The 13400-nt window shown below is 49.2% G+C and overlaps 1 protein-coding gene across 2 annotated transcripts in view; it reads left to right on the top strand.

The window, feature by feature from the left end:
• The first annotated feature begins 3041 nt into the window (after positions 1–3041).
• Positions 3042–13400, top strand: part of LOC122379407 (fibulin-2-like) — a 222546-nt gene continuing 212187 nt past the window's right edge. The window contains exon 1 of one of the 2 annotated variants that reach the window (XM_043361616.1): positions 3042–3546. In XM_043361616.1, the coding sequence (XP_043217551.1) occupies positions 3453–3546 (94 nt within the window). In that variant the 5' untranslated portion in view covers positions 3042–3452. The remainder of the gene's footprint in view (positions 3547–13400) is intronic. The other variant, XM_043361617.1, reaches the window with a different exon arrangement.

The raw sequence follows: 13400 nt of genomic DNA, 5'->3' as shown, positions 1-13400 counted from the left end.
CTTGCGTTGGGTCTTAGAGACCATTGTTAGGGCCCAGAGAGGTCGTCGTCAGGGCCCTCAGCCCTTCAGGAACCGTCCTGGGGTCCTCAGAAGTTGTTGTGAGGGCCCCTAGAAGCCTTCGAGAGGATCATCAGAGGTCTTCATGAGGGTCCTTGGCCATAGTGAGGGTCTTCATGGGACCTCAGATACCTTTGCAGGGCTCTCAGAAGCCTTGGTAAGACCGCTAGAGGCCATCGTTAGGGCCCTCAATAGACCGTTGCAGGGCCCTCAGATGCCAGCATAGCCCCTGCAGCCTGGTTGTGTTGGGGCCCTCAGAGGCCGTCGCTGGGCCGTCTGAAGCCAAATGGGCCCTCAGACTTGAGTTGGGTCTAGGGTCGTCACAAGGGTCCTCAGAGACCGTCGTAGAGGCCCTCAGAGGCCAGCGGGGCCCCTGGAGTCCTGTGGGACCCTCAGCGGTCGTCATGAGGGCCCTTAGTAGGCGTTATAGGGCCCCAGGGGACAGAGGTCGTCGTGAGAGTCCTCACAGATCATCGTAAGGGCCCTCAGAGGCCGTCATAGGGGCCCTCAGAGGCCAGCGTGGCCCTTGGAGTCTCCTTGGGGCCCTGGAGTCTCTGTGGGACCCTCAGTGGTCGTCATGAGGACGCTTAGTGGCCGTTGTAGGGCCCCAGGGGACAGAGGTCGTCGTGGGAGCCTTCAGAGATCGTCATAAAAGGGCCCTCTGAGGCCGTCGTGGGGCCCTCAGATGCCGCATGGAGAACCAAACGCGGCTCGGGACACTTCTAGCCGGTGTGGGGGCCCCAAAGACTAGCATGGGGCGCTCCTGACCATAATGGGATATCCCGGATGATTCCACATCAGTGTTTGTTTTCCGATCACTGGTTTTCAGGAGATGTTTTGGATGGTGCGACGGGCCCCTTGTACGGATTTTGGGGGTGCAAAAAGATATGTTTGCACCCCCATATTTTTCGATAGGGATGCAGCTGCACCCTCTGCACCCCATATTCCGCCGCCACTGGCCATGTGCCTAGACTTTTCGGAGAACTGAACCCCGTCCGACCGGGCCCCTTGCGTAGATTTTTTGGACTTAGAACTGGACCGCGTCCACCAGGGGCCCGGGCCCCCGGGTGGTCTCGGTAGGGGCCCGCCCGTCAGACCAGGCCCTTGTGACTGAGGTTTTACTAGAATTGAACTGATCCCTAGACCCTATCCCAATTTGCCCCTCTGATAAGAGTTTGATACATCCGCGTCCCTTTCGAGGACGCCTAAAGACCACGAATTTGTTAGAATAGAATTGGCCCCTGTTAACTAGGTTAGTGTCAAGGCATCTCTAAAAACCAGCCACCCCGTTTGACCAGGCCTTTGCATTATTACATTTTTCCGATCCGTGCCCTGTTTCAAGCGGATCCCTTTTCCTCGCAATGTCTTAGAGCCAGGCCCTTTCAGTGCCTAGGACCCTAGACCTGAGGGTCTCAGGCCCATCCACCCGGGGCCCGGGCCCCGTCCACCCGGGGGCTCGGACCTTATTCACCCGGGACCTGGGCCCGTTCACCCGGGGGCCCCGTCCAGCCGGGAGCCCAGGCCCATCCACCCAGGGGTCCGAGCCCCGTCCAACCAGGGGTCCGGGCCCATCCACCCGGAGCCTGGGCCCTGTCCACCCGGGGGCCCGGGCCTCATTCACCCTTGGCCCGGGCCCCGTCCACCTGGGGGTCCGGGCATTATTCATCCGGGGTCCGGGCCCCGTTCACCTGGAGGCCCGAGCCCCGTCCACCCGGGGGGCCTGGGCCCCATCCAGTCGGGAGCCCGGGCTCATCCAGCCGGGTCCCGTCCACCCGGGGGCCCGGGCTCTGTCCTGCTGGGGCCCGGGCCCATCCACCCGATACCCAGGCCCTGTCCACCTGGGGTACCGGGCCCCTCACCTACGTCCCAGTAGGTATGTATCGAAGCGGGCTCGGATTCGATTAGGCCCTCTCTCTCTCTCTCTCTCTCTCTCTCTCTCTCTCTCTCTCTCTCTCTCTCTCTCGCGATGCATACTTTTTCATCATTGATAGCTCATGTTATGTTCGTGATTCACGGTTCGAGTGAGAGAGAGCTTAAGAGAAACGCGATTTATTTACTGCCGGTGCGAATGGGCCGAGAGTCCTCCAAAAACTAAACAAGTATGGCGAGCGCCACGCCTAGTCGCCCGCGCCAGTCATGCCGCTTGGCGCGCACGATCAGCTGAGCGTCGGCAGGGGCGCTCCCAGGCACACAGAGGTGGGGCCGCAGAGGCGGTCCAAGTACACACCCCCTATACCCGAACACAACAGCTCAGACCCGAGCGAGCCCCTGACAGAAATTTCGGGGGGTCAGGTCAGAAAATTTTCATCTTGGGAAACTTAACCCTCGATGGGGTAATGGGTAACTTTTGTCCCACCATTATTTTTGGGTTTTCATGGGCTTTCATATGATACCCATATTTGGGAATGCGTGCAATACACATGCCAGAAATTCGTGGGTATAAATTTCCAAGGGCATTTTTACCCCATATATCTCTTTTTTATTCAGACCTCCCTCCAACGGGGTATTGGCTCCCAATTACAGGAGGGCTCCTGCTCCTCCCGGTCCTGCTCCTCCCGGTATGTTCAAATTACCTCACGGCGGGGCAGTTTGAACACACCGTGACTTGGTGAAGAAGTGAGCCTATGCTAGCTCGGCTCGTCCAAAAATGAGGCTTACGTGGTGAAAGCAAGTGATATTTGCGCTACTGAAACAGTTTGCCTTCATCTGGAATTTGAAGTTGAACTGGGCTTTGGCACGACAGAGAAAACGTAAAATATGTTCAAATTACCCCGCCCGGTGTCTATGGTTTAGTTTAAAATCTATGCCAAGCTTCGTCGAGATCGGCCGCTTTTTGCGTGAGTTAGTGGCGAAAAACCGATAGGGTCCGTTGGATACCCCTGCCGGCAGACGACCGCCCGTGGACCGTCTGTGGACCGTCTGTGGACTGTGGACCGCCCGTGGACCGTCTGTGGACCGTCTGTGGACTGTCTGTGGACCGTGGACCGTCTGTGGTCCGTCTGTGGACCGTCTGTGGAGTGTGGACCGTCTGTGGACCGCTCGGTCCGTGTGTCGCAGCCGGCGTGGCTCGCTGCTATACACACAGTGTGGCTGGCTGCTATACACACAGGCGGGCGGTGTTCCGGCGCGGCGCCGCGGTGACCGAGGGGGACAGTAAACAGTGGGCCGCGGCGTGCGGGGGCGCCTGCTGTGCCCACACCACCGGCGGTGGGTGACGCGCGCCGCCCCGCTGCCGCCCGCTGACGCTCCTCAGAAGTGGGCGATGCGGCGTCGGTGACGGCGCTGGTGCCAGCCGCGCGGACAGTGCAGAGGTGGCCGGTGGTGCCGGTCTGCAGTGCAGAGGTGGCCGGTGGTGCCGGTCTGCAGTGCAGTGGTGCCGGTGGTGCCGGTCGACAATGGAGCCGAGGCCGGCTGGTGACTTCACCATGCGTCCAGTGGCCGCGCTGCTGGTGACAGCGCTGATGTCAAGCCAGCTGCGCTCCGCGCTGGGTGAGTACTGCAGCGCTGCAGTGGGACCGGCACTGCGCACCGGGTACTGCAGTGGGACTGGCTGCGTACCGGGTACTGCAGCGCATTACAGAAACGTTTTTAACTAAAACACGAAGCTGTTCGATCCTCGCGTTTGACGATACATCTTGCCGTTAAATTGACCTGTTTTGACGAAACACGTAGGGGGCAGGGGAAGTGGGGGTAACCCCGCCATGTGGGGGAACCCCGCCATAACCGATATTGGCGAGAATATAAACCAAACAAATAACAATGACATCGGCGTCATTTTGTCGTCACCATACTACGCACGACGCGGGGGGTGGGGGAGGTGCGACACTTCTGATCATGAGTTGAAGGAAGTTGCAGATACACGCTGGTAAAATTGTCTTCCGTTATAGAAACTCCGAGGCTTGAAGCAGCATACCGTATTATACCAGCGTTTTGATGGATTAGAAATAACTAAATCAGTTTTGTGAAATGCGGAATCATGCGCTATGACATCCCTGCTGCGTGGCGCCGTTGCTGGTAGGCATGGGTGGAGAATGTGGTATGGCAGGTATGGCATGTGCCACACCAACTTAAAAAATGGAATGGCAATGCCATACCAACTTTTCAGGGTAAAACCTATGATTAGGATTACAGCTGGTAAAAATTCAAAATATGAGGTAAAAAAGCATTGACATGAACAAGGAGTTTCAGGGAGCAAGACTGAGACAAGTAATTCACTGCTTACTTGATTTAATTAAGGATGCACAACCTCAATGCGTTTTGATATTTTGTTCTTTACCATTCACAATATTTCATCTCAATTTTGACGCATAGGTATATGAAACAGTCATGTAGATTGTAGATGTATAGAAAATGCACTGTTATTCTCAGTATGTGCCCAGATTTTCCTTATGAGTCAACGTTTCTACTATACGAGTAAAGCATTGTATGAAGCAGCTGGCGCCATACCAACTTTGAAGACAATTCTCCACCCATGCTGGTAGGTATCAGTTTGTCATGGTCACGTGGTCTTTGTAATATGGGACTCGGGTAAGCCCGTCCACGGTTCGTCGGAAAGTCATCTCATCCACAAAAGAAACGAAATATACCATCCTAAGGCTGGCGTCATGCTGACGTTGAACTGATTCCAAAAAATGCAATTTTTATCGAAATCGTACGATGACCTTTTTCAAAAACCTCGTTGTTATTAAAAAAAACTTCATAATTTTGTAATCAATTTTTTTAGTCAATGATATTCTTGAAATCATAGGCATGTTGTTTCGTTTTCCAGTGAAAGCTGGATGCCGAAGGGACAATATGCAGCAATAAAATAGTCTCCAATATTAATATGCGCCTCTCACAGCCGGCAACAGGGCGCGATCACACAACTGAGCGTCACGATGGATCAAAGTCAGCCACACAGAAGCGTGAAATGACCCTTATCGACTCGCAGACCCGGCGCTCTCGGCCCGCCTGACCAGCCACGGAAGAAACGTTCGAGTCTCGTCCTGCTAAACAAGTGTTATACATATTTGTTTAACGATCCATATCGCTATCAAAGTTATTCAGGATGCCTGCGAAGAAATGACTATAAGTCCAAATTTCCGGTGTGCAGGGTCATTTTCAAGGGCACGTGGTTCTGGATTTTTCCGGACACTTTGCGACATAGGGGAGGTTGGGAATGGGGTAATTTGGCCGGTGGTGTAAATTGGCCGCCCCCACCTGTACAATATCTGATAAAAGTGAATGAAATAACTCTAGTCTCTTTTCATTTGTCATGGGTAGAACTAACTCGAGGACAAATGTCAAAACTTCCCCCCCTCCTCATAGTTTTCTTCAAAACAACTAAAACGTGAATTTCATTAGAAAATGGCAACTTTTACTTCCGCTTAAAAAGTTGTATAACATGTAGTATTTGGGCTGTAAAAGAATTCCGACATTATACCGCCATTCTGAGGGATGTTCAGCGGCTCCAAAAGCGATTTTAATGAAAATTGATTGATTACGCTGCGCGTAATGCTGTCCCTCTAGTTAAGTAGCTAATAGCTTACAATTTAAACAATAAACAACATTAGTTTGAGTACAATCCCCTGTAAATCCTGACGCGCACGTGCTGCATCTCCGTCCCCCCGGACACTGAGGTATTGAAAGTGACGATCTGATTAGCATGTTTCTCATGGTTATTTGGGGTTCTTCCAATGTTGAAGCCGGAATTCCTTACCTTACTCTGAATTTTGCACAGAAGCTACTCATCAACGTATTGCAGAGACAAGAACCGTCCTTGAATTTCTTTTGACTTATGCGATCAGCACGTTTTTGTCTCCCTTCACGCCTGACGTCTTCCAATAGCCTTTGAAGAATTCTCTTTGGATACCCGTTCTTAACCCTATTAGTGGCAGGCTCCTGGCTACCCCATATTAGTGGCAGGGGGGGGGGGGCTGTTTACGACCCCCCCTTGATATCTCGAGATCTAACCGGCCGATTTTCAAAATTCAAACGGCATTCGATTTGGCTCAACGAGAGCTACATTTCTAAATAAAATAAAATTAAAAAATGTCAATAGGGGGGTAGAGGGGGGTAAAAACGGGCAAATTGCAGATACATTTTAGACTGTTTATCACGGCCAGGTTTCTGAACCAATCTTAACGCAACTTTTGCCGATCGATAGAGAATGAACCAGGAATTCACATGGATCCTAAAAATATGCATTTTCAAAAATCATAGGCGGATACAGATCATTGAGATTGGGGGTACACAAAAAGTATATATAGTAAATAAGGTTTTTGTTGGTACTGTTTCTAAATAGGGTGGCAATGGTCTTGTTATATTACAATTTTCTTATGAGAGAACGACTAAAATTGTATTGGTCATGCATAGGCGGTGTCAGGGCACCTATGTTGGGAGATAAAAAATAACCCCCCTTTTTGGACGCCTGGATCCGCCTATTATAGCAAAAACGTGTCAAAAGAGGATGCACAATAACTTTGTATATGTTATCACATGATACCTTTCATTCACTGTTCGTAAAACTGGTGCAGCATCGTGATCTTCGCCCAAATGACTCGCTTCACGAATAGGACCCCCTAATTCCCAGTGCTCTGGAGCCGCCCCTGGTAAAGTTATGAACTTGAAATTTTCAGGGAATGTGCCCAATTTAGTTTTAGGAAAAGTCAGAAAATTTCAGCATCGTAGCTTCAGCGGTTTCGGAGATATTCCCGAAAAACCTGAGGGGTGGATAAAAACAACCCCCCTGCCACTAATAGGGTTAAAACCCGCGCCGGGCCGGGAGGGGGGGGGTGTTTGAACACCCCCCCCCCTGCGGTTTTTCGCAGATATCTCAAAAACGGCGGCGCGGCGCCGCCGTTTTTGGCACACCTGTTCGCGCATCTTTTCCGCACATTTTGTGAAAATTTCAGACGCAGGTCACCTTAGGTCAGGTCACCAGGTCATGCCAAGTGACCTCACCTCAGAAAAAAATAAGAATGCTCGTCATAGCTACACGGATTGATCGATTGCCTTGAAACTTTCAGCGATTGATTAGAGCAACATTATCTATAAAATGTATATCTCGGAATTTTGATATCGGTGACCTAAGGTCAGGTCAATTTTGCGACCTCTCCATTATACCTAAGTCAATGGGAGAAAATTGAAAAGCGTCTGTTTTGCACGAACGCTATTCTAGACACTCTCAAACATCGAGATGTAGGTAAAATGGACACACTGAACCGGAAAATGGCAACTGTGACCCCTCGTTATGTCCCCGAGGTCATCTCAGGTCACGAACGGAATCTAACAGTTTTTCGCTAATAACTTCTGATAGAGACGTGCTAGAGCGCTGAAAACGCCTTAGATGTGTTCGGCTCGACGTTGTGGATCGACTGATATGCAACATGACCTTTTCTGGTCAGGTCATGACCTTGACCTGAGGTCAAATTTTCATTCGACGCGTCTCGACGAGAAAAACACGATGGTGGCAAAAGTAATGTCGTGGCTCTTTTGAGTCAAAAGTTATTGCCGAAAAAACGTTTTTCGTAAAAACGGCTATTTTTGGAGTTTTTGCCCTCTGGAGGCTAAACCGTTGACCTGAGGTCAAATCTGAGAACATTGCTCAGAAAGGTCTGTAAAAGGGCTATCGAATGCGCTTTTCTGCGGCGCTGTAGCTCTATCGGTTCCCGAGATAGCCGTTGGCAGTTTCCAAAATGTTGAAATAGTGGACATTTGACCTTTGGTGACCTCTGGTGACCTGATCTTTGACCTGACCCAAAAAATGACTGAAGTGTTTTCGTCCTTATTTTGGACGTTCTTTCGATTGTCGCTTACCGCGTGTCGCTACGTGGCCCAGGAGCCGAGTTAGAAGGGGGGGTTCAGACACCCCCCGGCCCGGCGCGGAATCTCAGAGCACCGGCCCGGCGCGGGTTAACTAGAAGTCCCCAAACCTTATCTATGCTTATCGTCTCCTTTTCCCTGTATGAAGAATTCCTTATCGCACGGCGGATCAGTTCCGCCGTGCGATGAGGAGCACAGCACGACAGGCATCTGCACACTGCCGGGCAGCTGACCGTCCCGACAGGGGCGCAAGGCGGCTGACCCCTCGGAGCGCGGCGGTGGCGTAGTGGACCGGCCGGCCGGCGCGGCGGCCAGTGAGGAATGCCGACCGTAAACAGACCACGGCCGCCAGTGCACAGTGGGGATTTTTCCGATCTAGCGCCTATTAATTCAAAAAATATTTTTTTTGGATTTTGGTTTATTTTTTGTGTCAGTAGGGCTAAGAAATGTCTGAATTTTTCACATATGGCATTGTTTTATCTGTATGTCCACAGCAAAACTAGGAAAAATGCGCCCAAAGTTCACACTCATGCGTGATTACTCAATGGGCTCAGCAAGGCCCGAAAGTATAGCTCAATTTCATTGTCCTGTCCTGTTGGTTTTAATCTTGCGAGGTCTTAAAGTCGCATATCGTCTGAAAGGCACCTTTATTAGGAATGGAATGGCAAACAGAAAGTATGCCACAACCTTACTAAGGTCACAAAAATGCCCTTTACAAAAAACCCTTACAGACACCATATTGAAGGAATGGTATTCTAAATAAATGTAGGAAATCAACAATGTTCTCCACACTTTTCCACTCCGAAATATATCCTATCGAATTCGCCACTTTCTTCTGCACAAGACAACGCCTAGTTTGGCTGCCGAAACTTGCCTGAACACGGAATATTCACATTAGAGTATCTTAACACCCCACTCGAGGAGCGCTAGGGCAAACAGCACGATATAGGTATGTTCCGGACATAGGCGAATAATTTTACTTCGTGATTTATATGATGCATATTTTCTGAGACACATTCATTAGGAATAGGATGACAAGCTTAAATTATACATACCGTAACCTTATTAACCATCGCACTTGTGGGGAGGGGGAGGGGGAAGGGGTCGGATAAAACCCCATGGTTTTCCGCAATTTACTCGCGCAAAAAGCGGCCGATCGCGCCGAAGCTTTCGGTACCCTCGAGATCATCAATTTTACATCTAACCTAAAAATTTCATGACTCTGACCCAACTGACCTTTGACCTGTGGCATATTTCTCGAGACCATGTTTGGCCGGAATCGCGATTCGGCGTATGCCAGCTCACATTATCCGCGGTTTCCAGTCTTTTTGTGGTTTTAAACGTTCAAATATGTGAAATGATGTTGGTGCCATGCATAATGGTGGGTGGCAAGGTCACGTGAAGGTCAAGTCAAGGTCATTGACCTTTTGATGACCTTGGTTCACTTTTTCGAGTTTTACTTGTTTCTAGGGTAGTTTTTGGTGCTGATTTCGATTTTAGCAGCCATTTGAATATTTACGAAGTAGTTCTAGTGCCTTCGTTCCATGTTACGAAGCTATCAGTAGTAGGTGACACTTTTATGGATGGCCGGTAGGACGCCTACTAATTGATCTAACCTGACCTGACCCGACCTGGCCTAAATGCATAAAGACATCGTCTGTGATCAAAACTAACATGAAATTCGTGATCAGCACCCCAAAATACCCCGTAACACCCTAACTTTGCGAAGTTTCAAGAGGTCTCGATTTCCCAACTTTAGTTGGGTCATTAAACTGATTTGGAAAGTCAGCTTATGACCTTGGACTTTGAAATTGGATATATTCGGCCTAATTTCGTCATAGGCAGCACGCTTGACTTTTCCGCGAAGCTCTAGCTTGATCAGGGGCCAAACGGCTGAGCGGGGGGTCCAATTGAACCCCCTATACTATGTTGATTATGCACATTTACAGGTAAAATTCTCACCAGGACACACCAGCCAACATCTGTGCACAATCTGGCTACAATTCAACCTATGGTTTGCCCTCTACGAATAAATACGTGCTAGATCGGAAAAATCCCCACTGTGCAGTGGGGCAGCCGCGGGCCCGGCCCGGCACGGCGACGTGCGTCCACCTTGGGTTCAGTACGCTCACCACATCACTTCTCTGTCTCTGTCTCTCTGTCTCTCTGTCTCTCTGTCTCTCGGTCTCTCGGTCTCTCGGTCTCTCGGTCTCTCGGTCTCTCGGTCTCTCGGTCTCTCGGTCTCTCGGTCTCTCGGTCTCTCGGTCTCTCGGTCTCTCGGTCTCTCGGTCTCTCGGTCTCTCTGTCTCTCTGTCTCTCTGTCTCTCTGTCTCTCTGTCTCTCTGTCTCTCTGTCTCTGTCTCTGTCTGACTCTGTCTCTGACTCTGACTCTGTCTCTGACTCTGTCTCTGTCTCTGTCTCTGTCTCTGTCTCTGTCTCTGTCTCTGTCTCTGTCTCTGTCTCTGTCTGTCTGTCTGTCTGTCTGTCTGTCTGTCTGTCTGTCTGTCTGTCTGTCTGTCTGTCTCTCTCTCTCTCTCTCTCTCTCTCTCTCTCTCTCTCTCTCTCTCTCTCTCTCTCTCTCTCTCTCTCTCTCGCCCCCCCCCCCTGGGCCGCGGCCGGCGCGGCGGTGGCGGATGGACTGGTGTCTACGTACGGCGATGTAGGATTGACTGGTCTGTGAGAAAAACATTGACTGGTGTCTCTGTACGGCGGGGTGAATCGACTAGTGTCTCTTTACGGCGAGGATAGATGGACTGGTGTCTCTGACTGTTGCCTGCCCCACCCTCTCCAGGTCCCAATCTTATAAAGGCTGGGCTACCAAATGCCGTGCTATCATTTCACGGCACTCCATTTACGGCACCCTATTCACGCAATCTTAGAAAAAGCATAGTACGACAATTCTTTTCACGGCATTTTGCTCAGGAGTCAGGGTGCAATTCAACGCCAGCAGAAAACACGCAACGTAATTGGTCAATGCCTTGTCGCCGTCGCTATCGGAAATTATGCGTACTGTTTGCGAATGGCTATAGTTCTGTGCTTTAATATTTAGGGTCAATCGATTCGTTTTAGGGACACACATGAGTGTGATGAATAGATTATTTGTGAAAAAATGTGATAGCAAACTAGGGAAAACACCAGCATGCTTGAAATTTTTCCTGAAAAGTGGATTGCTGACGTAATAAATTTCCTCGTCGGCATTTTTCGCGCTTAGAAAATCGAGTGAGTAAAGTATTTCTGTTGCTTGTCAGTTGCTTGGTCGGTTGCATTTAGGTATTTGCTGATAGGACATTGCAATAAATTTGCTATGTAATTATTTAAGTAATGACTTAGTTATAGCTCGGCTACTGTTTCAGAAATTGAAGTAATGCCATTGACAATGAAGCTCCTATAATATGAACAGTACACTCAAAACTTTTTTACAACCTCCTGGAGGATTCATTTTTACCAAACCCGCAAGATAAGGGTATATTGAAAGGGTACCTCGCTGCTGCCTGCTACCATTATGTGCATGGTAACGGTACGTGGTTAAATTGAAGTTATTCGCCAGCAAAGAATATTATTACCATGTAAATATCAATATTACTCTCGCAATCCTGAACATTACGAAAACTCTTTCCTCCTGGGTATCGTGACTCGTGTGCAGGTGGTCGTTTCATGCGTGGATCTTGTTTACCCTCGTGAAGATGATATTTGAAAGAGTATCAGTCAGCCAATCAAAAACGAGATCGGCCGTTTGAAGGTTGAAGGCCGCGCGCATCGTCATGGTTTTCCATCGTTGGTCTCCGAGAGAGGGTGTGAGCAGTGTCGGTGCGGCGCGACGTGGCCGTTGGTGATTGTGCTTGTGTCCTGCTCATCGCCTATAGAGCCTCTGCGGACATTTTATTGTAAGTACCGATGTGATAGAGCATTGCGTGCATCGCGTGCATTGCGGCCACGTGGCAGAGTGTTGTATGTAGGTACATACATAAATTTTGTTTTGATGCATTTTGTTGGTGACTTAGAAAAAGCCATGCACTGTAGTGATGCAGTTTTGTTATCCCACGTAGACGCGCGACCACCCAGGAACGCTGCCGTTCACTTGAAATGTTGTGCGCTGAGCCTTATCCAATTTGAGGGAGCTGAATTATGATTCATATTCAAGTATTCATTTTAAGTATTCATATTCAAGTTGCATTAAAGTTGTATCGTGATGTTCATTTACCGCGTGTCACCGTGTGCATCGCTGAACGCTTTGTTTAACTCCGTATGAATAAGTGGAGAGTCTCACAATGATCATGGCTGGTGAACCCCTCGTATTGTTTGTACGGAATGCCAAATATATATTGTTGCTCTTGAAACATGTTTTTTAGCTGAACTCCGGTGAACAGAAGCTTCGCGAAGCTTCTGAAGAAAGCGTCTGTGGGTCCGTTACCATCCTCTGGGGGGTTTACACTAAAGGAAAGAGTAAACATTACCATGTGACTAAGGGTAAGCCAGAAGAAAATGCTCTTTGTAAGGTGGTAAATCACAGAGTAGATGGCATGCTACTCTTTAGAGGAGGGTCACGTTAACCCGCGCCCTGCTGGGGGGGGGGGGGGGTGTTTGAACACCCCCCTTGTGGTTTTTCGCGAATATCTCAAAAACGGCGGCGCTCCGCGCCGCCGTTTTTGGTATACCTTATCATACATCAATTCTACACATGTTGTGAAAATTTCAGACCAAGGTCATTCAAGGTCAGGTCACCAGGTCACTTGAAGTGACCTCACCTCATAAAAAGTTTCAATGTATGTCATAGCTACACCGAGTGACCGATCGCTTTGAAACTTTCAGCGATTGATAAGAGTAACAGTATCTATAAAATGTATATCTCGGAATTTTGATATCGGTGACCTAAGGTCAGGTCAATTTTGCGACCTCCCCATTATAAGTCAATGGGAGAAAATTGAAATGCGCCTCTTTTGGACGAAAGACATTATAAACACTCCCAAACACTGAAATACAAGTGTTTTAGACACACTGAACATGAAAATGGTGTCCGTGACCCTTGTTTATGCCCTGAGGTCATCTTAGGTCATGAATTGTATCTAACAGTTTTTCGCAAATAACTTTTGATAGAGGCATGCTAGAGCGATGAAAACGCCTTAGATGTGTTCAGCTCGACGATACGGATCGACTGATATGCAACATGACCCTTTCCGGTCAGGTCATGACCTTGACCTGAGGTCAAATTTTCAAGTTGACCTTTCAAGGTCAAGTTATAGTTCATTCGATGCGTCTTGACGAGAGGAACACGATGCCGGTAAAAGTAAGCTCGTACAAGGCTTGGGTCAAAAGTTATTGCCGAAAAACTGTTTCCGAAAAAATCGGCTATTTTTGCAATTTTTGCCCCCTGCAGGCAAAACCGTTGACGTTAGGTCAAATCTGAGAGAATTACTCAGAAAGGGCGTTAATAGGGCTATCGAATGCGCTTTTCCGCGGCGCTGTAGCTCTATTGGTTCCCGAGTTATGCGTTGGCTTCTTGGAAATTTTCGATATTCGACCTGGAAATCGGCGAAATTTTG

This window comes from Amphibalanus amphitrite, unplaced genomic scaffold, assembly GCF_019059575.1.
Source record: "Amphibalanus amphitrite isolate SeventyFive unplaced genomic scaffold, NRLGWU_Aamphi_draft 000077F_arrow, whole genome shotgun sequence".
In the NCBI taxonomy this organism is placed as follows: domain Eukaryota; kingdom Metazoa; phylum Arthropoda; class Thecostraca; order Balanomorpha; family Balanidae; genus Amphibalanus; species Amphibalanus amphitrite.
The sequence above is the reverse complement of the archived record's forward strand: the minus strand, read 5'-3'. Positions and strand labels throughout refer to the sequence as shown.